The 17,317-nt window shown below is 39.9% G+C and overlaps 1 protein-coding gene across 2 annotated transcripts in view; it reads left to right on the top strand.

Moving 5' to 3' along the window:
* KALRN (kalirin RhoGEF kinase) overlaps nt 1–17,317 on the top strand; it is a 498,966-nt gene that overhangs the window by 223,975 nt on the left and 257,674 nt on the right. For both annotated transcript variants that reach the window (XM_027885121.1, XM_027885122.1), the window contains exons 7-9: nt 242–364; nt 8,944–9,135; nt 15,893–16,024. In XM_027885121.1, coding sequence (XP_027740922.1) covers nt 242–364; nt 8,944–9,135; nt 15,893–16,024 — 447 coding nt within the window. The remainder of the gene's footprint in view (nt 1–241; nt 365–8,943; nt 9,136–15,892; nt 16,025–17,317) is intronic.

The following is a 17,317-nucleotide window of genomic DNA, read 5'->3' as shown; positions in this document are numbered from 1 at the left end:
GCTTTATGAATTGTTTTTTCTGGGCCTATCATTCTGTTCATATTGAAATATGATGATAACTCCAATGATTTCATTGCTCCACAACAGTTTATTTTAATGAGGAGCATAGATGAGGTGATTTTGTCTGTGTTGCATATACATCTGTCTCATAACAGGATTTTTATATTTTGCACTGTCTCTCATTGTTTCTATCCTTGTCTAACTTGTTTTTTTCCCCTTTATTTTATGTGAATTCTTGTAGATGTTCGACTGGATCAGCCACAACAAAGAGTTGTTCCTGCAGAGTCACACGGAGATCGGTGTGAGCTACCAACACGCCCTGGACCTGCAGACCCAGCACAACCACTTTGCCATGAATTCCATGGTGAGTTGACAGCACAGTGTGAACAACACATGAGTGAGTAAAGGGCCAGCACAGGGGGCCACCTCCAGTTCAGAGAGCACCGTGGAACTGTGAGAGGTGAAGTAAGGAAGGTCAGGCTGGGCTGTGGCAGCAGCCCTCATTTTGCAAAGCAAAGTGTTGCTCTGTCCCCCCGGACACTGATACATGATTATTTCCTTGACTTAAGTTCAACATAGTTTTGTGGATTTAATTTACGTTTTGGGGAGCAAATACAATATTTTTTAAGCTTTGACATTTCCTTGATGGGGAATTATTGAGAGCTGTAGGTAGCACCTTAATAATTTATGCTTCTACCCCCCTACCCTGCTAAGGTACTTTTCAGAACCTTGAAAAAGAGACAATAATCAAGCTGTCAGTTGTGGCCACAGTAGGATTTTGCCTTTTTCAATTGTTAATCAGTCAGAATTTTTGAATGTAACTAAATTTACCTTTTTTCTTAAAAAAAAAAAATCATCATTATACATTTATAAGTGCTTTCCTCGTTTTTTTATACCTTCCGGGCATAAGGTGTTTGTTCGGGAAACTGCTCTGCTTTCAGCACAGAAATGAGGACAGAGTGTATTGATGTTTTGATTGTTGCAGTGGGTTAGAAAGATGCTCGTATACCCCTGCTGCAATTGCACAGTGCAGAGATGAGCTCTCTCTGAAGGCTCTCTGACAAGCACACCAAAGCTTGCCCTGAGTAAACCAGCCCCTACAGGTGAACCTGCTCGTGCTGTGCGTGGTCAGGCTGCAGCTGCAAGGGGCTGAGACCTCAAAGGAGGTGGTTGATGCTAAAGTTGAAGGTGTAGGTCACTGAAGAGCCACACCTGCTGTGCTGCTCAAGGACAAGGTACTGGAGAGCAGTTGTCTGAAATGTGGAAAAGAGGTCCTGGCTGCCCGAGGTTGTTAAAACCACACACAGCTTTCGTAAGGCTACAGGCATTAAGCCTGGTATTCCAGCCAAATTCCAGATCAGGTAATTAACTTCACTGACCTGAATTCCACCCCCCATTTGCACCTAGCTGGCTGTTCTCCACTTAAAGCACTGTGCCCTACTAGGGCATTGCATAACAGTGGGAGATGAGTAAATGTTTATAATGCCTATTAATGTATTTATTGCAATTGTATCTGAAAGAAGCACTGAAAACCAGGCTCTAGGCAGTGATTGTTAAGCTTGCCCTCCCAGTGCCAGCTAGCAAAATACAGGATAGCACTGTCTCCATATAACACTTGCTGCTCTCAGAATTCTAGCAAATCAATGTGTCCTGGAGGTTAGTACATGAAAATTCATTTGGCTTATGAAAGATGCAAAGCTGGTCATAATTCTTCAGAAAACACCAGTAAACAGTCCAGCTGTAGAATATTCCTTTATCCTTTTTTTTGTGGTACTGGGTGGTATTATTTTCTTAAAATAGCTGGAAGTTAAGCTTGGAAAGGGATCATTGCTATAAAAAGAAAATTAACAAGTGACAGAGATAGTCCACCTAATGGAAGAAAAATTATTTTTCTCCATTCTTCTTCCATCTGTCCCCAAGTACAGTAAGAGACGATGCCCAATGTGCCCTATTTAATGGGACTGAATGTTCTTAGATAATCATATGTTCTTATATATTCCTATAGGAATATAAATCAAGGAGAGCAGTACAGCTGTATGACATTTTTAATTTTTTTTTTTCTTTAGTTGAATATTAGACCTGGAATCCCCTCTGATGATGGGGTGATATCGTCTGTTTGGTTTTGGATTGACATCAATTCATACAGAGAACAGGAACAGTTTATTCAACTTAAATTTCCATTTTAGAATTTCTCATGATACGCTTTCTCAGTAAGAACTTCTTAAAAAAAATGTTCAACAGATTTCAGTTGTCAAACAGAGATTAGATAATGAGTTGTGGTATTGTTACTGCACTATGGCAAAGTCAGGTTAAAAAAGACTACAGAAATACTTCAGGATACAGAAGCAACTCAGGCCTATATTTTTCTTTTTTTTCTCCTTCTTATCCCCCCCCCCCCCCCCCCAATGTAAATGAGGCCTCCATGGTATTTTTCACCAGTATCAGATCTTTACTCAGTGATTGAAATTCCTCACAGTCAAACAGGTTTTTAAAGACTTTCCCTGTTGCTGAAAGGCCTGTATATGAGCTGTGCTTCTGCACGACATTTCCAGAGGGTGTTGCAATGCAATGCCAGGGTTGCACAGGCTGGCACATGAAGAGAGTTTTACAACCTGAAGAGATTGGCTTGTGGAATTAAAGAGGGCTGCTGTCCTGCAGAAGGCTATTTTTGACATAGCAGACATAGGGATGTATCAAACTGAAAGGATTTTTGGAAAATAGTGGGAAAAGGGTAATAACCTTAAGCTGCAGCTACTTGAACTAACCTGGAGCTGCTGCTCTTCCGTCAGTAGTGATGTACTTTTTTTCAGATGCAGAAGATTCTTTGCTAGAAGAATGTGGATTGCGTCCCAGTGTCCCTGCAAGTCAGCATTGTGAACATGAGGGTGTTGGCATGCAGGAGACATCACTTTGCTGCATTAGAGTGTTGAGCTGCATACTGGTCACTCCACAGGTGGTAAAGCATGCAGGAAGAATGAGAGGAGACTGAACTGAAGTGACCCTTTCCTGTCTTATTTTTGTTGCATCATCTTAGTTCACTCGTTCATGCTGCTGTTTGATTTCTGTTGGAAAACGACTAGCACATATTACTTGATAGTATTTATATTGCAGTAAGAGTAGTAGGTTTAGGCTACTGTCACACTTTCAGAGGAGGAAATGGTCTTTGTGTTGCTGTGGGTTCCCAAAGGCTCTGCTCCTACAATACCAATATACGTAAATTACTTTTGCATATCAACAATATCCTTGTATTAGGTTACCCTATGATAAATGTGTGTGAAGTTAAGGATTAGGAATAGGTTACATAATGCAAAAGGTGTTAGAGAGAAAACTGTAGTTCTGGTGAATTTACTATTGGCTATGTAATCATTGATATTTATAGTCCAGTATTTCTCAGTCTCTTCACGTAACACTTGGCTGCAAAAACGAAATGATGGGAATCCTTTGTAGTTTCTTTACCAGATAAAGAGGATAATAATACCCTTAGATTTGTTTGCATTGCAAGGTAGAGTACTGTGACCCACACAAGTCTGAAAACTTAAGATTCTAGTGAGTTTTAATAAGATAAACCAAACATTGAATTCAAACCAGATTTATACCTGATGAGTCTTTCAGTTCTCTCGTGCTAATTAAAAAACTCAGATGTTTGTCTTTTTTTGAACTTTTTTTTGATTGTGGGGCTTGGGGTTGTTTATGGCTCATGGGGTTATTTTGTCAATACATTGAAGTCAGTATTGAGAGAGGAGGAAGACAAAGTGGCTAAGGATGGCTGTATGTTTTGCAGGGACAAACCCTACCAACTTCAGTGGAAGTTGGATCCAATCTTGGAACTCTAAGGTGTTTTGTTTTAATAGTGGTTTGGTTTTTTTTCCCTTTGAACTATGCTTAGTGTCCTTTAAGCCTGGCATAACTAATAACAGTTAGAATATTGTCCTCAGTTCCTCTAGAAAATACACACTCCAAACGTTTATTGGGTCATGCCTTTTGTCGCATGGTCTTCCCATACATCTCTATAGGCATGCTGTGACCAAAGCTCCTGCTTGGAAAAACAATTTGTTGCTCTGTTTGTTACAATAATAATTCTCCCTTTTAAATGATCAATGTGGGATGTGGGGAAATCATATATTTGAGGTAATAAACTGTAGTGTGTTAGTTTTCTTTCAGATAAGGACCATAGATTATTTTTTTTCCCTGTGATTCAAGGCAGTGCTTGTTTTCACTTCAGTTTCAAAATAAATTATGTTAGTCTTTATCACAGCTGTATAATGTTTATACTGCAGCAATAATACTTTTCACAAGGATGAATATTTAGCGCAGACCTTTTTTTGAGGAATATCAATAGTCTAATAAATTCACTAGAGAACAAAACTCTGGTGTTTCAATATGGCACAAAGCAGACTGGATGTACCTTTTGTCCTGAGTAACTGGAATTATTCCTGTTTCTTTTGCCTGGACTTTTTTATGCCTGGATCTGTTAACCTCCTAAAGAATGACTTCCCACTTTCTATGGGGAATGCGTAAAAATGGCAGTGTTTAGAGCTGTCATGGCTGCCTGTCCTGCTGCCTGACACTACATGAAGATCCATGTTGTCCTGAGTCACAATATGTTTCAAACACATTACAGTTATCATGTAAAGGCTAATAGTGTCTGTTGAAAATTCCCAACATCTGTCTTAAATGACTGGTATTTTTCTGTATGTAGGCAGAGCTAAAATGCCATCCAATACTACTCTGCAACAGGCTACATGTAATGGGCCTTGTTATAGAAACTTAAAGGTCTTAAAGATATAAGGGTTTTTTTTTGTCACTGAAACATTCTGCTTTGGAGTTATGTGTTAGGTTCATTTCACATATGGTTTCTAAACTCCCAATAACACAGTGCAAACTGGTTATTTTTAAATTTTGTTTTAAAGAACAACTCTTCAACAATCAAATTTCACCTTCAATTAATCTGCAAAACCCTTCTCTAGCAGCCCACCTTTGCTGCTTGTCATCACAACATCTCAACTAGTTCTCTAGGAAATGAGATGAACACAGCCAAATTCCTTGCAGATTTTAATGCTTCTCACTGCTCATTTTTCTTTTGTGAGTGTAAGGTATTCTTTTCATAAGTGCATCATAAGAAAGTATTGTTCCAGCCAGGGTTGGAGGGTTTAATTAAGAGGGAAGGTCTCCCAGCAAGCCCAGGAAATGATCGGGGCTGAATTACTGTGTTTCCCTGTGGGAGATCATTCCACAATTAAAACTCCACTGCTGTCAGTGCTTATTGCTGAGACTGAGGGCTCTTATCCTGCCATGTGCTGGGAACCTTAGCAAGTGCTTGCTTGCACTGGAGGAAGAGCTGTGTGAAATGCACTGATGACCAGATTGGAGGCCTTGGTTAGTCAACAGAAACAGACCAAGAATCGGTGGACAAAGAGGGGTATGTTCCCTTGCAAAGCACTGTACAAGGCCTTCCTAAAATCTAGAAGAAACTCTTATGTATCATGATGCCAGTGCATTTGTGGGGAAATTTTTGTTTGCCAGTCCACTGATTTTTAGAAGGCAAAAATCCCCTTTTTTTGACTAAAGTTTCAAAGTTGAAATAAACTCAATACCAAATGAACTCCAACACATGGAGTGCTTTTGGAAAGTTTGCAAATACATGTAAAATAAAGTTTTTCAATGGCAAAGGATACCCAACATTTTCTGTATCCTAGTGTCATGACTACAGAATGCCAACTGAAGTGCTTTTACTTCTATACATCAATATATATTGTTTGACCTGTTGTGGTCCTATATAGCCTTGCAGTCCTTTTTGGGGACATCTCTGTTTTGAAAAAAGAAAAAAAAAGGTGAGGCCTTAGATTAGGTTTCAAGTGAGACTCTCCATGCACCTGATGAAGTGGATTTTCTGAGCCTAAAGGAAAAATAAAGTCACAGACATTAGTTGTTCTATGTAATTTATATCATATAAAGATAAGAAGATCTATATGATAGTGATACAGAAAAAAAAAATCTCAATTCACTCACTTTTTGCAGGTGAACAAACCAGAGGGAAAGGAAGGTTTAACTCTGTGAAACGTGAACAGTTGAATTTTGTCAGCATAGATTTTCCATTTTACTCAGACCATTACACACTGGCAGATAAAGATGAAAGAAAAGGCGCTTAACAATCTTGTGCTTCTTGAAGGTGGAAATGTCTTGCGTTTTGTGGATTGTGGTCGATTAAATGTTTTCTCTTTTCTTGCAAGTAAATTATGGAGTGCCTTGAAGCCATACTGCATTTTATATGAATCTGCAACAGAAATCCCATATTTTCCAGTTTTTCCCAGGGACTTCATCTTTCCCAGTAATAGTGACACTGAGTAAAGGTCCTGAGATTGTAAAATGTCTGTTAGGATGTGCTGTGCTCAGTTCCAGTTCTTCACCCAAGTCATTGCTCTGTCATGTTTTTCTGTGAGACCTTGAACAAGTCTTGTGTGTCCAAACCCCCCTTCAGTGTCTCTGCTTCAATGAGATGGGGTATATAAAATGAAGATAAAGGGTGCATGCATCAGGGAAGTGGAGGTGTCTCCATTAAATGACTTTTTGGAGCTCCACACAAGAGCACATCCTGGATAATACTGGACTGGAATGTTCAGAAACTCAGACTTGCTCAAAAAGGAGCAGGGGAAGTTCAGGGGTCTCTGTCTCCTGAGCCTGTTCCACTTAGTGCACTAAGAGTGGAGGGTTGGGCAGGTAATTCCCGAACTGCTCCTTGCTTCCTGCTGAAAAAGCTATGGAGTTAGTGAATTGTACTCTTCCATGAAACATTCTCATATAGAAATTTCATTCTCATCTCTGTATAAAAATACAGCAGACATAAAAAACTATAACTCTCTCTGACTTAAAAAACTCTCAGAAGATATGATGCAGTTTGACTAATCTTACCTTTACCCTCCTGCTAGTTAACATGTCTGTGCACTGTAGTAAACCAAGGAATTCACAGTTGTTTTCCCATTGCATTGCAGTGGCTGAGATAATTCTGCAGGGAAAAAAAAAATAAAATCAGAATGAAAGCAGCCAATTTTTACATGAAATCAAAACTTCTCTAGCAATTTTTCTTTTCCATCAAACGCAGCAAAGTTCCATATCTTATTTTGACACAACTCATCCAAGTTTTAGCAACTATAGTGTAACAGTGCAATCATGCTACACTGCTTCCCACCAGAAGGACCGACCTGAAATACTGCAAAATGATCTTGGTTGAGGCTTAGTCATGAAGACTTTCTGGGAAAAAGGCTTAAATATTTAGTCTGAATTCCAGTTTCTAGCCTAGAGGGACACAAAGAACTGTTTGACTATGGCTGGTGGTTAAAATTTCAAATCAGAGTACCTTTCTTTAGTAAACTTTAAACTCCAGAACAATTTTGATTGGTTTCTCTAACTGTGCTGAAAAAAATATGTTTCTTTAAAATTAATCTGACAATTTTGAGCCAAGTCCAATGTTTAAGAAAAGGCTTTGTGATCAGGGGAAAAAGCAAAACTGAAGACTGGGTATTGCTTTAGATCTGTGTTATTTAGGTGGCAACTTTCACAGTCATGGTTTTACCAAGGAGAGCAGAATGGCTCTATGGGGTGTGGCTCCATCCTTTTCCCCTTTATCACCCACGGGTGAGATGAGTGTACTTCATAGTTATCCCACACACTTTGCAGACATACTTTGCCCTGCTTTACAACTTAGTTTGGAACTGTGCCTGACTTGGCAGTGCTCTGTTGTGTTTCATGTTTAGATTGGCAGATACCTTTCCACATTGTGCTCCCACTCACTATGATGAGATCCTGCTCCAATATACACTTCCATCTCTGATTTATAATTTGCCCGTGAGTAATACTGTTAAAATCATCAGGGCTGTTGCCTGTCCTTGTGCATAAGGGTCTTACAGATTCTGGTCTCAGAAATTCCTAGAGCCCTTTTGAAATGCTTTAGTGAGACGAGAAAGCAGCAGTAAGTCAACACCAGCAAAACATCTCAAATTCTGAGATGTTCCTTTCATCTGGTGAGGAGAAAGGAGAAGGGAAAAGTGCTTACATTAAATGACATTCCAAAAATCTGCAAGACAGCTGTCATTTGTCTTTTCAGGGTGCATCTTTGTAAGACATTGTCATGATGGCTATTTATTTTCAGCATTGCATTCCTATGCAGAACAGGGGTATTATAATGCAATTACATCGCTGTCCACACTTCCGTTTGAGAAAAAAACTCTGCTTCCACTTCTTCAAGGATGAATAAAAACTGTAATGGAAAATTCTTATGAAAGAACAGAAAATATTACCCTTTTAGTAGGCTTTTTGAATCCTTCTAAATGCAGAGTGAAGTTAAATAATATCTCTGCTGGAGAACAGCTTAAAATAGCCTGCAGAAAAGATAACATTTTAACTGAAGCCTATAATGTAATAGACATTTCTATGGAAACACTTATATGTCTATAGAATATCCTTATGAGCTCTTTTAAATTCTGTGAGACTTTTCCATTTGTTGACACTGCATGTCTATAAAGGATTATCAGAGAGTTCTCAAAGGACAGAAAGCAAACATTTTACTTATGAATACATGGATATAGCATCCAGAAATATGAAGTAATGCGAGAGAAATAATAAAAAGATAGAAGCAATGAGTAGACCCTAACAGGTGAGTAAATAGCTAAAGTAGGGCAAATTAGTTTTACATAAATAAATTCAAGTAGAGAGGGGGAGATAACAGCATTAGATAATGGCATAGATGAGCAAAAAGATTCCAAAGGGATCCATTTTTAGAGTGGAAGGTAGTATGCCTGCTATTCTTGCATATTTAAGCAGGTGCTTGATTGCTCTCACCGAATTCTTGGCTTTACTCCAGCTGATGGTGTTTGGAATGTGTGATGAAGGCAGAGGGTAGTCACAGTTCTTCCTTCTCTTTATTTATGTGTGCTTTTTAATTTTCAGAACGCCTATGTCAACATCAATCGAATCATGTCTGTTGCGTCCAGGCTCTCTGAGGCAGGCCATTATGCTTCCCAGCAAATTAAACAAATATCCAGCCAGCTGGATCAAGAGTGGAAGAGTTTTGCTGCAGCTCTGGATGAGCGCAGTACCATCTTAGCCATGTCTGCTGTCTTTCACCAGAAAGCCGAACAGGTGAGTTGCTTTTGTGAGTGGCAAAACGATCCACTGCTACGGTGATAATGATGATGCTGCAATTAGTACTTGATGGCTCTTGGCTTATGTGCAGTGAGGTTTAGAGCCTTGTTCCTTAGTGGCTCAGTCTCTCAAAAACAAATAGTGACATTTCCACCCCAAAAGTGGCCCATGTTCCCTGGTGGGTAAGCAATTATATTCTCACCTTAATAATGAGAAGGAGCCTGATCGTGAATGAAGTGCATTGGTGGAGTAACAAGCTGTTTCGTTTCTATTGCCTAATATTTCATTGGTGCTATGGATAAATTCGGTATTATTATGGTCAGGAGGACAATATGTATCTGCACCCATATGTATATGTGCTATTTGCACAGGAATATTCACACACAGGACATAGACCCATATCAGCAGACAATTTCTCAGAGCTAAAGAACATTATTGTTAATGAAACTTATAGAATTCATTCCAACACTTACTCTTGCAGCGCTGTCCATAGCCCCAGACTTTATTAGACCTCAGTAAGCAGAGATTTCAGAGACAGGAACATCCAAGAAAATTTTCCATGTCCCTGAACTCTGGTTTGTGTTTTTAACAACTACCAGAATGATTCCATAATTCATAGCTACAAAAGATTTAAAATATGTCAGTGAATAAACCTTCTGCTTGTTTTACACTAAACCAGGCCCACCTAATGATGATGGTTCAACATCGATCATATGTTGATTACATTCATTTTCCAGTGACAAAGACTGCTTTGGAGCTCTTTTCAGGGTTGTTGTATGCTTGTTTTCCTGAGTGGTTAATATCAAAGCTACTAAGTGGGTGTTCTTGATGTTTATAAAATGACCCATAACTGGAGCATCTGAAGAAGAAATTGTAAGATATTCTGGCCTCTTTAGCCAGAATAGATGTATAGAAAAGGTTAGCTCAAAGAGTAAAGATTTGCCTTATTGTTTATTTCTGACCGTAGAATTATAATGGCTTTTTCTTTGTTGTGTGTTTCCTATTGACAACAGGCCATAGCATGGAGCAATTACTCACCCTACTGGGCACTTACTCATGTAAGCACACTCGGTGCCTCTGATGGGACTGATACTCAAAGAAGATTCCCAGTACAAGAACTTTCATCTCCTTACAATAGGCATTGTAATGTTTAGGAGTAGTCTTCATGTTAATAATTGTCAATAATCATGTATTCTTAAAGTAAAAAAAACCCCTTATATCCAGTCTATGGTCACAATGAAAATGTTTAAGGTTTATTATGAATTAGCAATTTCTTCTTTGCGTGGTTTAGGATTGGGTGGTTTTGGGTTTTTTGTTATGAGTGATCCACTAATTTTCTGAAATGTCAGTCTTGTTTTCTACTTTTGAGGAGTTGCTGAGGTATTGCACAGCATGAAAGGCAATAAACCAGAAAACTGCACTGAACTGTCTCTGAAATTAAAGATGAATATTTTTTGTGTTCCTGCCTTTGGAATACTCTCAAAGTGGGCATTTTGCCTCAGCCTTAACTTGAATAAGAGCTACAGTAATGTCACTTCTAGCTTCGGGTCTTTCTTCTTTACAGTTATATGGATAGGTCTGAAAAACCCAGTCCTGCCTTGGCACCTCCTCACAACAAACTGAAGTTTGTGCTGTCTGACAGAAGCTACTCTCATATTACTAACAGACAGTTTGCTAATTGTGACAGCAGTTGCTCCTCACTTGCAATAACAGAAAATTCAGTGTAAGGTAAATGCTGATGTGAAACCTGTGAACTCAGACTGCTGCAAAAAAGGAATATGGGTGTCAGTGTGTCCATGAGCCAGGACTAAAATTTCAGTCCTGCCTTCGTACCTCTGGTAGAATAAACCAATGACCTGAAGGGTAATAATTTAGTCATTCGACCTCTGTATATTATAAATAGTGAGGTGTTTGAGATTTGGTCTATAACAGTCTGTTATCTGCCCAACATTCATTCAAAATGTGATTCTTTATTATTTCACATCACCCAGGGTTTGTTTTTGAACTTAATTCAGAGCTTCATTATTTTACAATAAATAGGGCTTAAATCTATGAGGCAAAGATGTAGATAAGCCCACTATTTACTCTGTTGCAGATCAAATCTGGTTTTGCTCCCTTTGTTCTGTCAGTAAGGGCAATCTTGTGGATCCAGCCATTTCTCCCACACTGTACCCTGCTTCCCTCGCACCGATCTGATGTGCAGATTGCCTTTTTCTCCACTGTGATAAGCTGCTACAGTCTCTTTGTTCATTCCTTCCTATTGATTGAAGTTCTATGTGATACCAACAGGAAGCAAGTCAATTAGGACCATAATCTTCCAGCCTTTGGCACACCCCAGCCTGCAGGGAAGCTGTTGGTTTGGGACAGAGATTTACGAAAAGCTCTATGATTTCTATAACATGCAAGCTGAGCAGGAAGAAACTTGTTTTTCAAGGTCTCTTCCTAGAGACCCCACACAGAAAACTGCACGGAATACAATTTGTCTGGCTTGGAAAGATGAAAGGCTGAGTCAATCCTGCTGGGAATTGAACCTCACATCTGCCTTCATGTGCCTCAGAATCACGTTGCTTTCCTGGCTCTTATTGCAGATACATGTGGCATGTTGAATGGAACTCAGCTGAATGGATTCCTGGATGAAAGCTTTTTCTAAATTTTTTTTTTTTTTTTTTTTTTTGGTGGGTGTGCATACAAGTCTTCCTTAACTTTTTTAAGTACAACCTGTACATCCTAAGCCATCATCAAGAAAACAGCAAAAAAAAGGAAAAAAATGGAAGAAAAGAAAGAAAACCAAATAAACCATTCCAAATTAGCCTTCAGCCAGGGATCCTTCAACACGTGTGTCTGATCAAAAACCAGTAAACTAAACTCCAAATAACCACTATGTCCAAGTCAGGGTACCATTTAGCAGATTCACTGGAGGTATTTCCCAAATGTCTTATAATTGCACCTGGTACAAATCTCTTGATTGCTTTTTTTTCCTTCTTTCATCTTCCTTTTTCTTTTTTTTTTTTTTTTTTTTTTTTCGTCTTTTTCCCTCCCTTTCTAGTGCTAACATGGAGATATTCTAGTGCAAAGGAGAATCTGCTTCTGTATGTTCAGGTATAATAATAGATATACATTTAGATATTTGAATAGTCTGAGACTATTCAAATTTGCAACAGAACATAGGACAACGCGCCTTATCTCACTGTGATTTCAAGAGAACTGTGCTGATTTACTCCAGATGAGATTCCAGCTCCCTGACTGCCAGATGGGGAAGTACACATACCAGGTGTCCTCCCCTGCTTGGCTGTAATCTCTCAAAACGTGCTAAATTGCTCATAAGATGTTCCCTCTACAGATCCTGTCAGAATGAACAAAATAATGTTTTCAATCAGCTGAGAGATCTGAGCCAGTTAATTCTGGGACAGAATTCTACCCTCAGAAGTGCACAAGCGGAGTTACTCTTTAAGGTAGCAGGTGGTACGTGTACACACAAGACATTTATGGTGATTCTCAGAAAACTGACCCCTGGTTATTTGTTTCATTTTACTTTACTCCCCAGCCAGGAAGACTACTGTTCTCATCTCTTATTTCTGCCCGGGTCTGTCTAAACACACCCCCTACTCCCCTATATGAGGAAAGGAAATGAAAAAGAGAAGAAAAGAAAAAAGGGAGAAAGAACTTGATGAAAGGGAGAAAAGGAAAATCCAGTTGATATCTACAAGATACAGGCATAAGACCAAGACAACTTCTGCATTAGACAAGGAAATTCCAGAAACAGCAACAGGAAATATGGAATTAGCCTCATACAAAAAAATCAGGGTATCAAGAGGTGTTAAAAGTCACTGAGAAAGCGGCTTCTTAGCTTTCTTCCCACCTTTCCCCATAGCCATCCTGGAGCATGAAAGCACACTGTAGTTTTGTTCTAAATGTTCTGGGTCCGAGGAGAAACACCCTGGTTATCCTGCAGTTTCCACACAGAGGCCCAGCAAGCGATAGGACTGTGCAAAAACTGTGGAGAAAACAGAATACAAAATATCTGAGCTGTGTTTTGGAGCAACCAACATTTCCTGAGGAAAGTTAGTAAGAAGTGGTCTGAGAATATGTTTCTACCTGGCAGAATCTGCATACAGAATTTGCAGCTTAGGTGAATAAGTTGTGAGTCAGGAGTAAGTGTAGGTCATTACTTTAAATTTACTTTTGGATTGGATCAGAGGCACAAAGCTACCCTAGGGACTTCTTTATTTTTGGGGAGAAATTTTTCTCAATCTTTCCTGAAGCCTTGAAAAGCACGGACAATTATTATTTCAAATCACATTTAAGCGGTTTTTATGTTCCCAACAGGAGATATTCTAGTCTACAGATTAACTATAAATGTAAGCATTCAATTTAAATGGTACTGAGTATCCAGTGGACAGTAATGGTTCCTGTTTCAAAATAACAGTTAGTAATTTATGATTTTAAATGCAACTTTTTCCATCTCATTCAAGTGGTGATTTTTTGGACGTGAATATGCTTCTCCCACAAAGGGTTACATTGAACTGAGCTTTTTGTGTCTGCCAGAGTGTGTGACAAATAATAAAAAATTAACATAGCTGCTTTTTTTCAGAATACCCAAATCAATAGTCCTGTGGCATGAACTAACACTTTGCAAAAATCCCTAAAAATACTTGCTGTGTGTACATGACTCTACACACACAGCACGGACCACTCTGCATTGTTTCAGGATATTGAACACTGTCGGGCTGCATCTCTTAAAACTTTCTAAAACAGATGATGTCAACTGCTCCTGCTAGTGGCAGAAGCAAAATTACCAAAATGATCGATGTGACATCGTCTGTGTGCAACAGATCGATGCGAGACAACATGGTGGACATGTGGTTATACGCATCGGATCTTCTTGAGACTTCTCCCACCTACTGTGCAAATCACAGTCTGGGGATACTGTAATAGATGAGTTACATGTGTACAAGAGCTTTTACTCAAATTGGTAGAATTCTGCAGTTTTGATAAGAGCCGTAACAGTGTGATTCCAGCAGCAGGAGTGCTGGTCTATGAGGTGTAAAGGTCTTTTGTTCATTGTTTTGACCAAGAGGTTCATGGAACATCCCCAAAAGGGACTGATCTTGGCTCTGTGCTCTTAAACTGCATAGGAAATTATGTGAATTCCACTGCCTTGGCACAAAATATGATGACTTCAGCTTTATGCAGGGGTGTTTGGGGATTTCATCTGAACAGATTTGACAGATCATAAGTCAAACCAGTCCAAGAGAACCTGCCATCCTTTCCTCTTGTCCTCTGGAAAGCACAGTTGTCCCTGGTAGGTTTGTACTTTGTAGACAGGAATGTTTAGGAATTACTCTTTGTCACTCCATCTTTGTGCACTGAAGTGTTTACAGTGCAAACACTTTATATCCTTGATTACACAGCAGCATGGTAAATAGCTTTACAGCACTAATAAAAGACGATGCTGATGCCAGAGTTGAACTGGAATTCTTTGCTTTGAATCTCATAGCAATTCATGCTGCAAGTGAGTGCTTTACTAACAAGCCACAGGTGAACACTTCAGGGGTGGATAAAACGGTGATCCTGGGGTGGTTTTGTGGCATTATACATTCATCCTACAGGGTGAATGTAACTGCATCTGTTACATAATTAGCTGTTCTTTTTTATAAATAGCCCAAAGTATGGCAGGCTGGTTTAAAAGAAAAATGGAGGAAGAGAAAACATTAATGAGAAGTAATGAGGTGGCATCAGGCAGTTAGTATGGGCAAAATATGAACATGTGTGCTGTGTCATTGAACTAAGCCCTGCTTAAAAGAAAAACAGGGTGGGAACCTTAGAGACTAAATTCCTCTTTTCTTTTGCAGAAGAGGCAGCACCCGGGAGAGCTTCCCCACCCTGATGTGCCAAAGTACATCAGCAGTGCTCTGGAGGCCTTTAAGAGTGGAAACATATTTTTTTCCACCCCTTTGCTCCCCGAAGGGTTCAGTTTCTGGCTGGCTGTTAAGGCTTCCAACCAAGGTGCTAAACCATATCAACTGCAATGGCATTGCCTTTTTTCTTTTTTCTTGCTTTTCATGGATACCTGCCCACCAGGAACTGGACTAAGACCAGCAGCTCATTTTGCACTGGCTGCTTAGCAGTCATCAGATGGCAGTGGATTGACCAGGGCCAAAAACACATGTGAGACCCAGGGGGTTAAAGCCTTGGTATCCTATTAGCAATCCCACTGAGCTGGACCAGGGCTGGGGACTCCTTGGATACAGTCTGTCCACCTTTCACTGAAATGAATGTCAGCAATGATTTTAAAGGGAGTTTTCTGTTGCTCAAATGAGTAGTGTTCAGGACAGGTAAATGACTGAGGGAAGACTGACAGATGAGACGATGACAGAAACATCTGGAGCTGTCACTGTGTCCTTTTGTGCTTCTAAACATGTTTCAGCCTCCCTTTTTGGATTGCAATATTGTGGCCTCCCTGCATGGTATGCAAAGACTTTTAGAATGGGTGTTTGCTGAGCCTGGTTAAATGAGCATTTGTTTTTAATCCAGAAGAAATAAAACATATTCCTTTGGATCTAGGTGTCCCTGGAGTACTGAGGAGGTGACAGGAAGGTGCCGTTCCAAGGTGTCCAAAAGGACTCCTATATAATCGTTCTGTTTTTCTCAGGTTTCTCAGAACACTGCAGACATATGTGGCACTCTACACAGTTTTCTGATGTTGATGAGATGTTGTTCTGTGTCACTGTTGCTCATGGTTCCTGGAATTCAGTTCCTTTCAGGTGTGGATGCCTGGTGCAAAATGTGCAGTGACGGAGGCCTCCCCTCAGAAATGCAAGACCTGGAACTGGCCATCCACCATCACCAGACCCTCTACGAGCAAGTAACACAGGCCTACACAGAGGTACGTGCTGCCCAGAGAAAATGTGAGTATCTGTTAAGTGGTACCAGACATCTGACTGCATTTAGGAGCGTAGCTTTTCTAAATGAGGTACATTCTGCTTTCCATTTCTCCAGCTCTTTCAAAGATGGAGTCAGACCGAATTCCAGGCTGTAGTAGGTAACTCCCAGCAATCCACTTCTAAGGGCAGAATGACAGGACAAATCTAAGGGATAAACCCCATGCAGAAATGAAATCTAGAACCAGTGTTAGCACCCGAAGAAGAGCCATTTCACTGCCTTCACTGAACTGGGAACCCCTTTAAGCCATCAGCAACTTTACTACTTTTGCTTTCCTCCTGTGCATGAGTCCAGGCTCTAGCATGGGTATGCTGATGGCAAAGGGGGATGCCAAAGGCTTTTTCCTTCAATATACAGCATCAAAGAGATGTAAGGTCCTAAGTGCAATGAGTGCTGCAAATGACGGTGCTTTAGACAGGATCTAGAGTCATTTAGGCTGGAAAAGATCTTTAAAATCATGAGTCCAACTGCTGGACTAACACTACCAAGTCCACTACTAAAGCCTGTCCCTAAGCACCAAATCAGATGTATTTGTATATACTGTTGTAAAATATCTCCAACCTAAATAGGGTATGTGATTTTTTTTCATTTAAAAGAGGGTGCCAAAAATGCTGAGGCAAATTCTCTGGCATTTTGTCAAAAAAATCCACAATCCACATGAAGTTCTATACTTGCTTTTTCCCCCATTCATGCTGCAGTATGAAATAAAAACTACCAACAAACATCCAACACTCAGTGCATCTGACTGTGCAGTCCAGGGTGTGTGTTTAGTCCACTGCATTTTGCAGAAGGGCTTCAGGACCTTTCTGGCATCTGGAGAATCCTTTTAGGAATGAAACTAGTCTAGATGTTCATCCCAAACATGGACCAACTTGCAAATTACCCTGGGGTTGGGAAACCGTGTATGTTATCTGTTGTATTCTGTTAAACATGTGTCCAGGACTCAGGCTTGTTGGAAGGTAAACCTCAAATTACCTGAACACTTGGCTTTATTTGCATTCCTCATTTCCCTGTGCTGTGCTATGCTTGACTGTCTTTCTGGCCATGAAGGGATTTTGGTCCTTGCAGTTTTCCCAGCTGGACTAGAGGACTGTGGTAGTGTTTGCTGTTCTTAGTAAGTCACCAAGTGAAGAGTACAGAACAGAACATAGCAGCTCCCCTACATACCCAGCCCTTGTTCTGATCATCATGGCCTTGTAAGAATCTGTAGTATAAAACAGAAGAGAAACTGATTTGC

This window comes from Empidonax traillii, unplaced genomic scaffold (genome assembly GCF_003031625.1).
Source record: "Empidonax traillii isolate 1590-97213 ecotype Southwest subspecies unplaced genomic scaffold, ASM303162v1 scaffold161:size1573837, whole genome shotgun sequence".
Lineage (NCBI taxonomy): Eukaryota > Metazoa > Chordata > Aves > Passeriformes > Tyrannidae > Empidonax > Empidonax traillii.
Note: the sequence above shows the minus strand (reverse complement) of the source record. Positions and strands in the feature narration are given on the sequence as shown.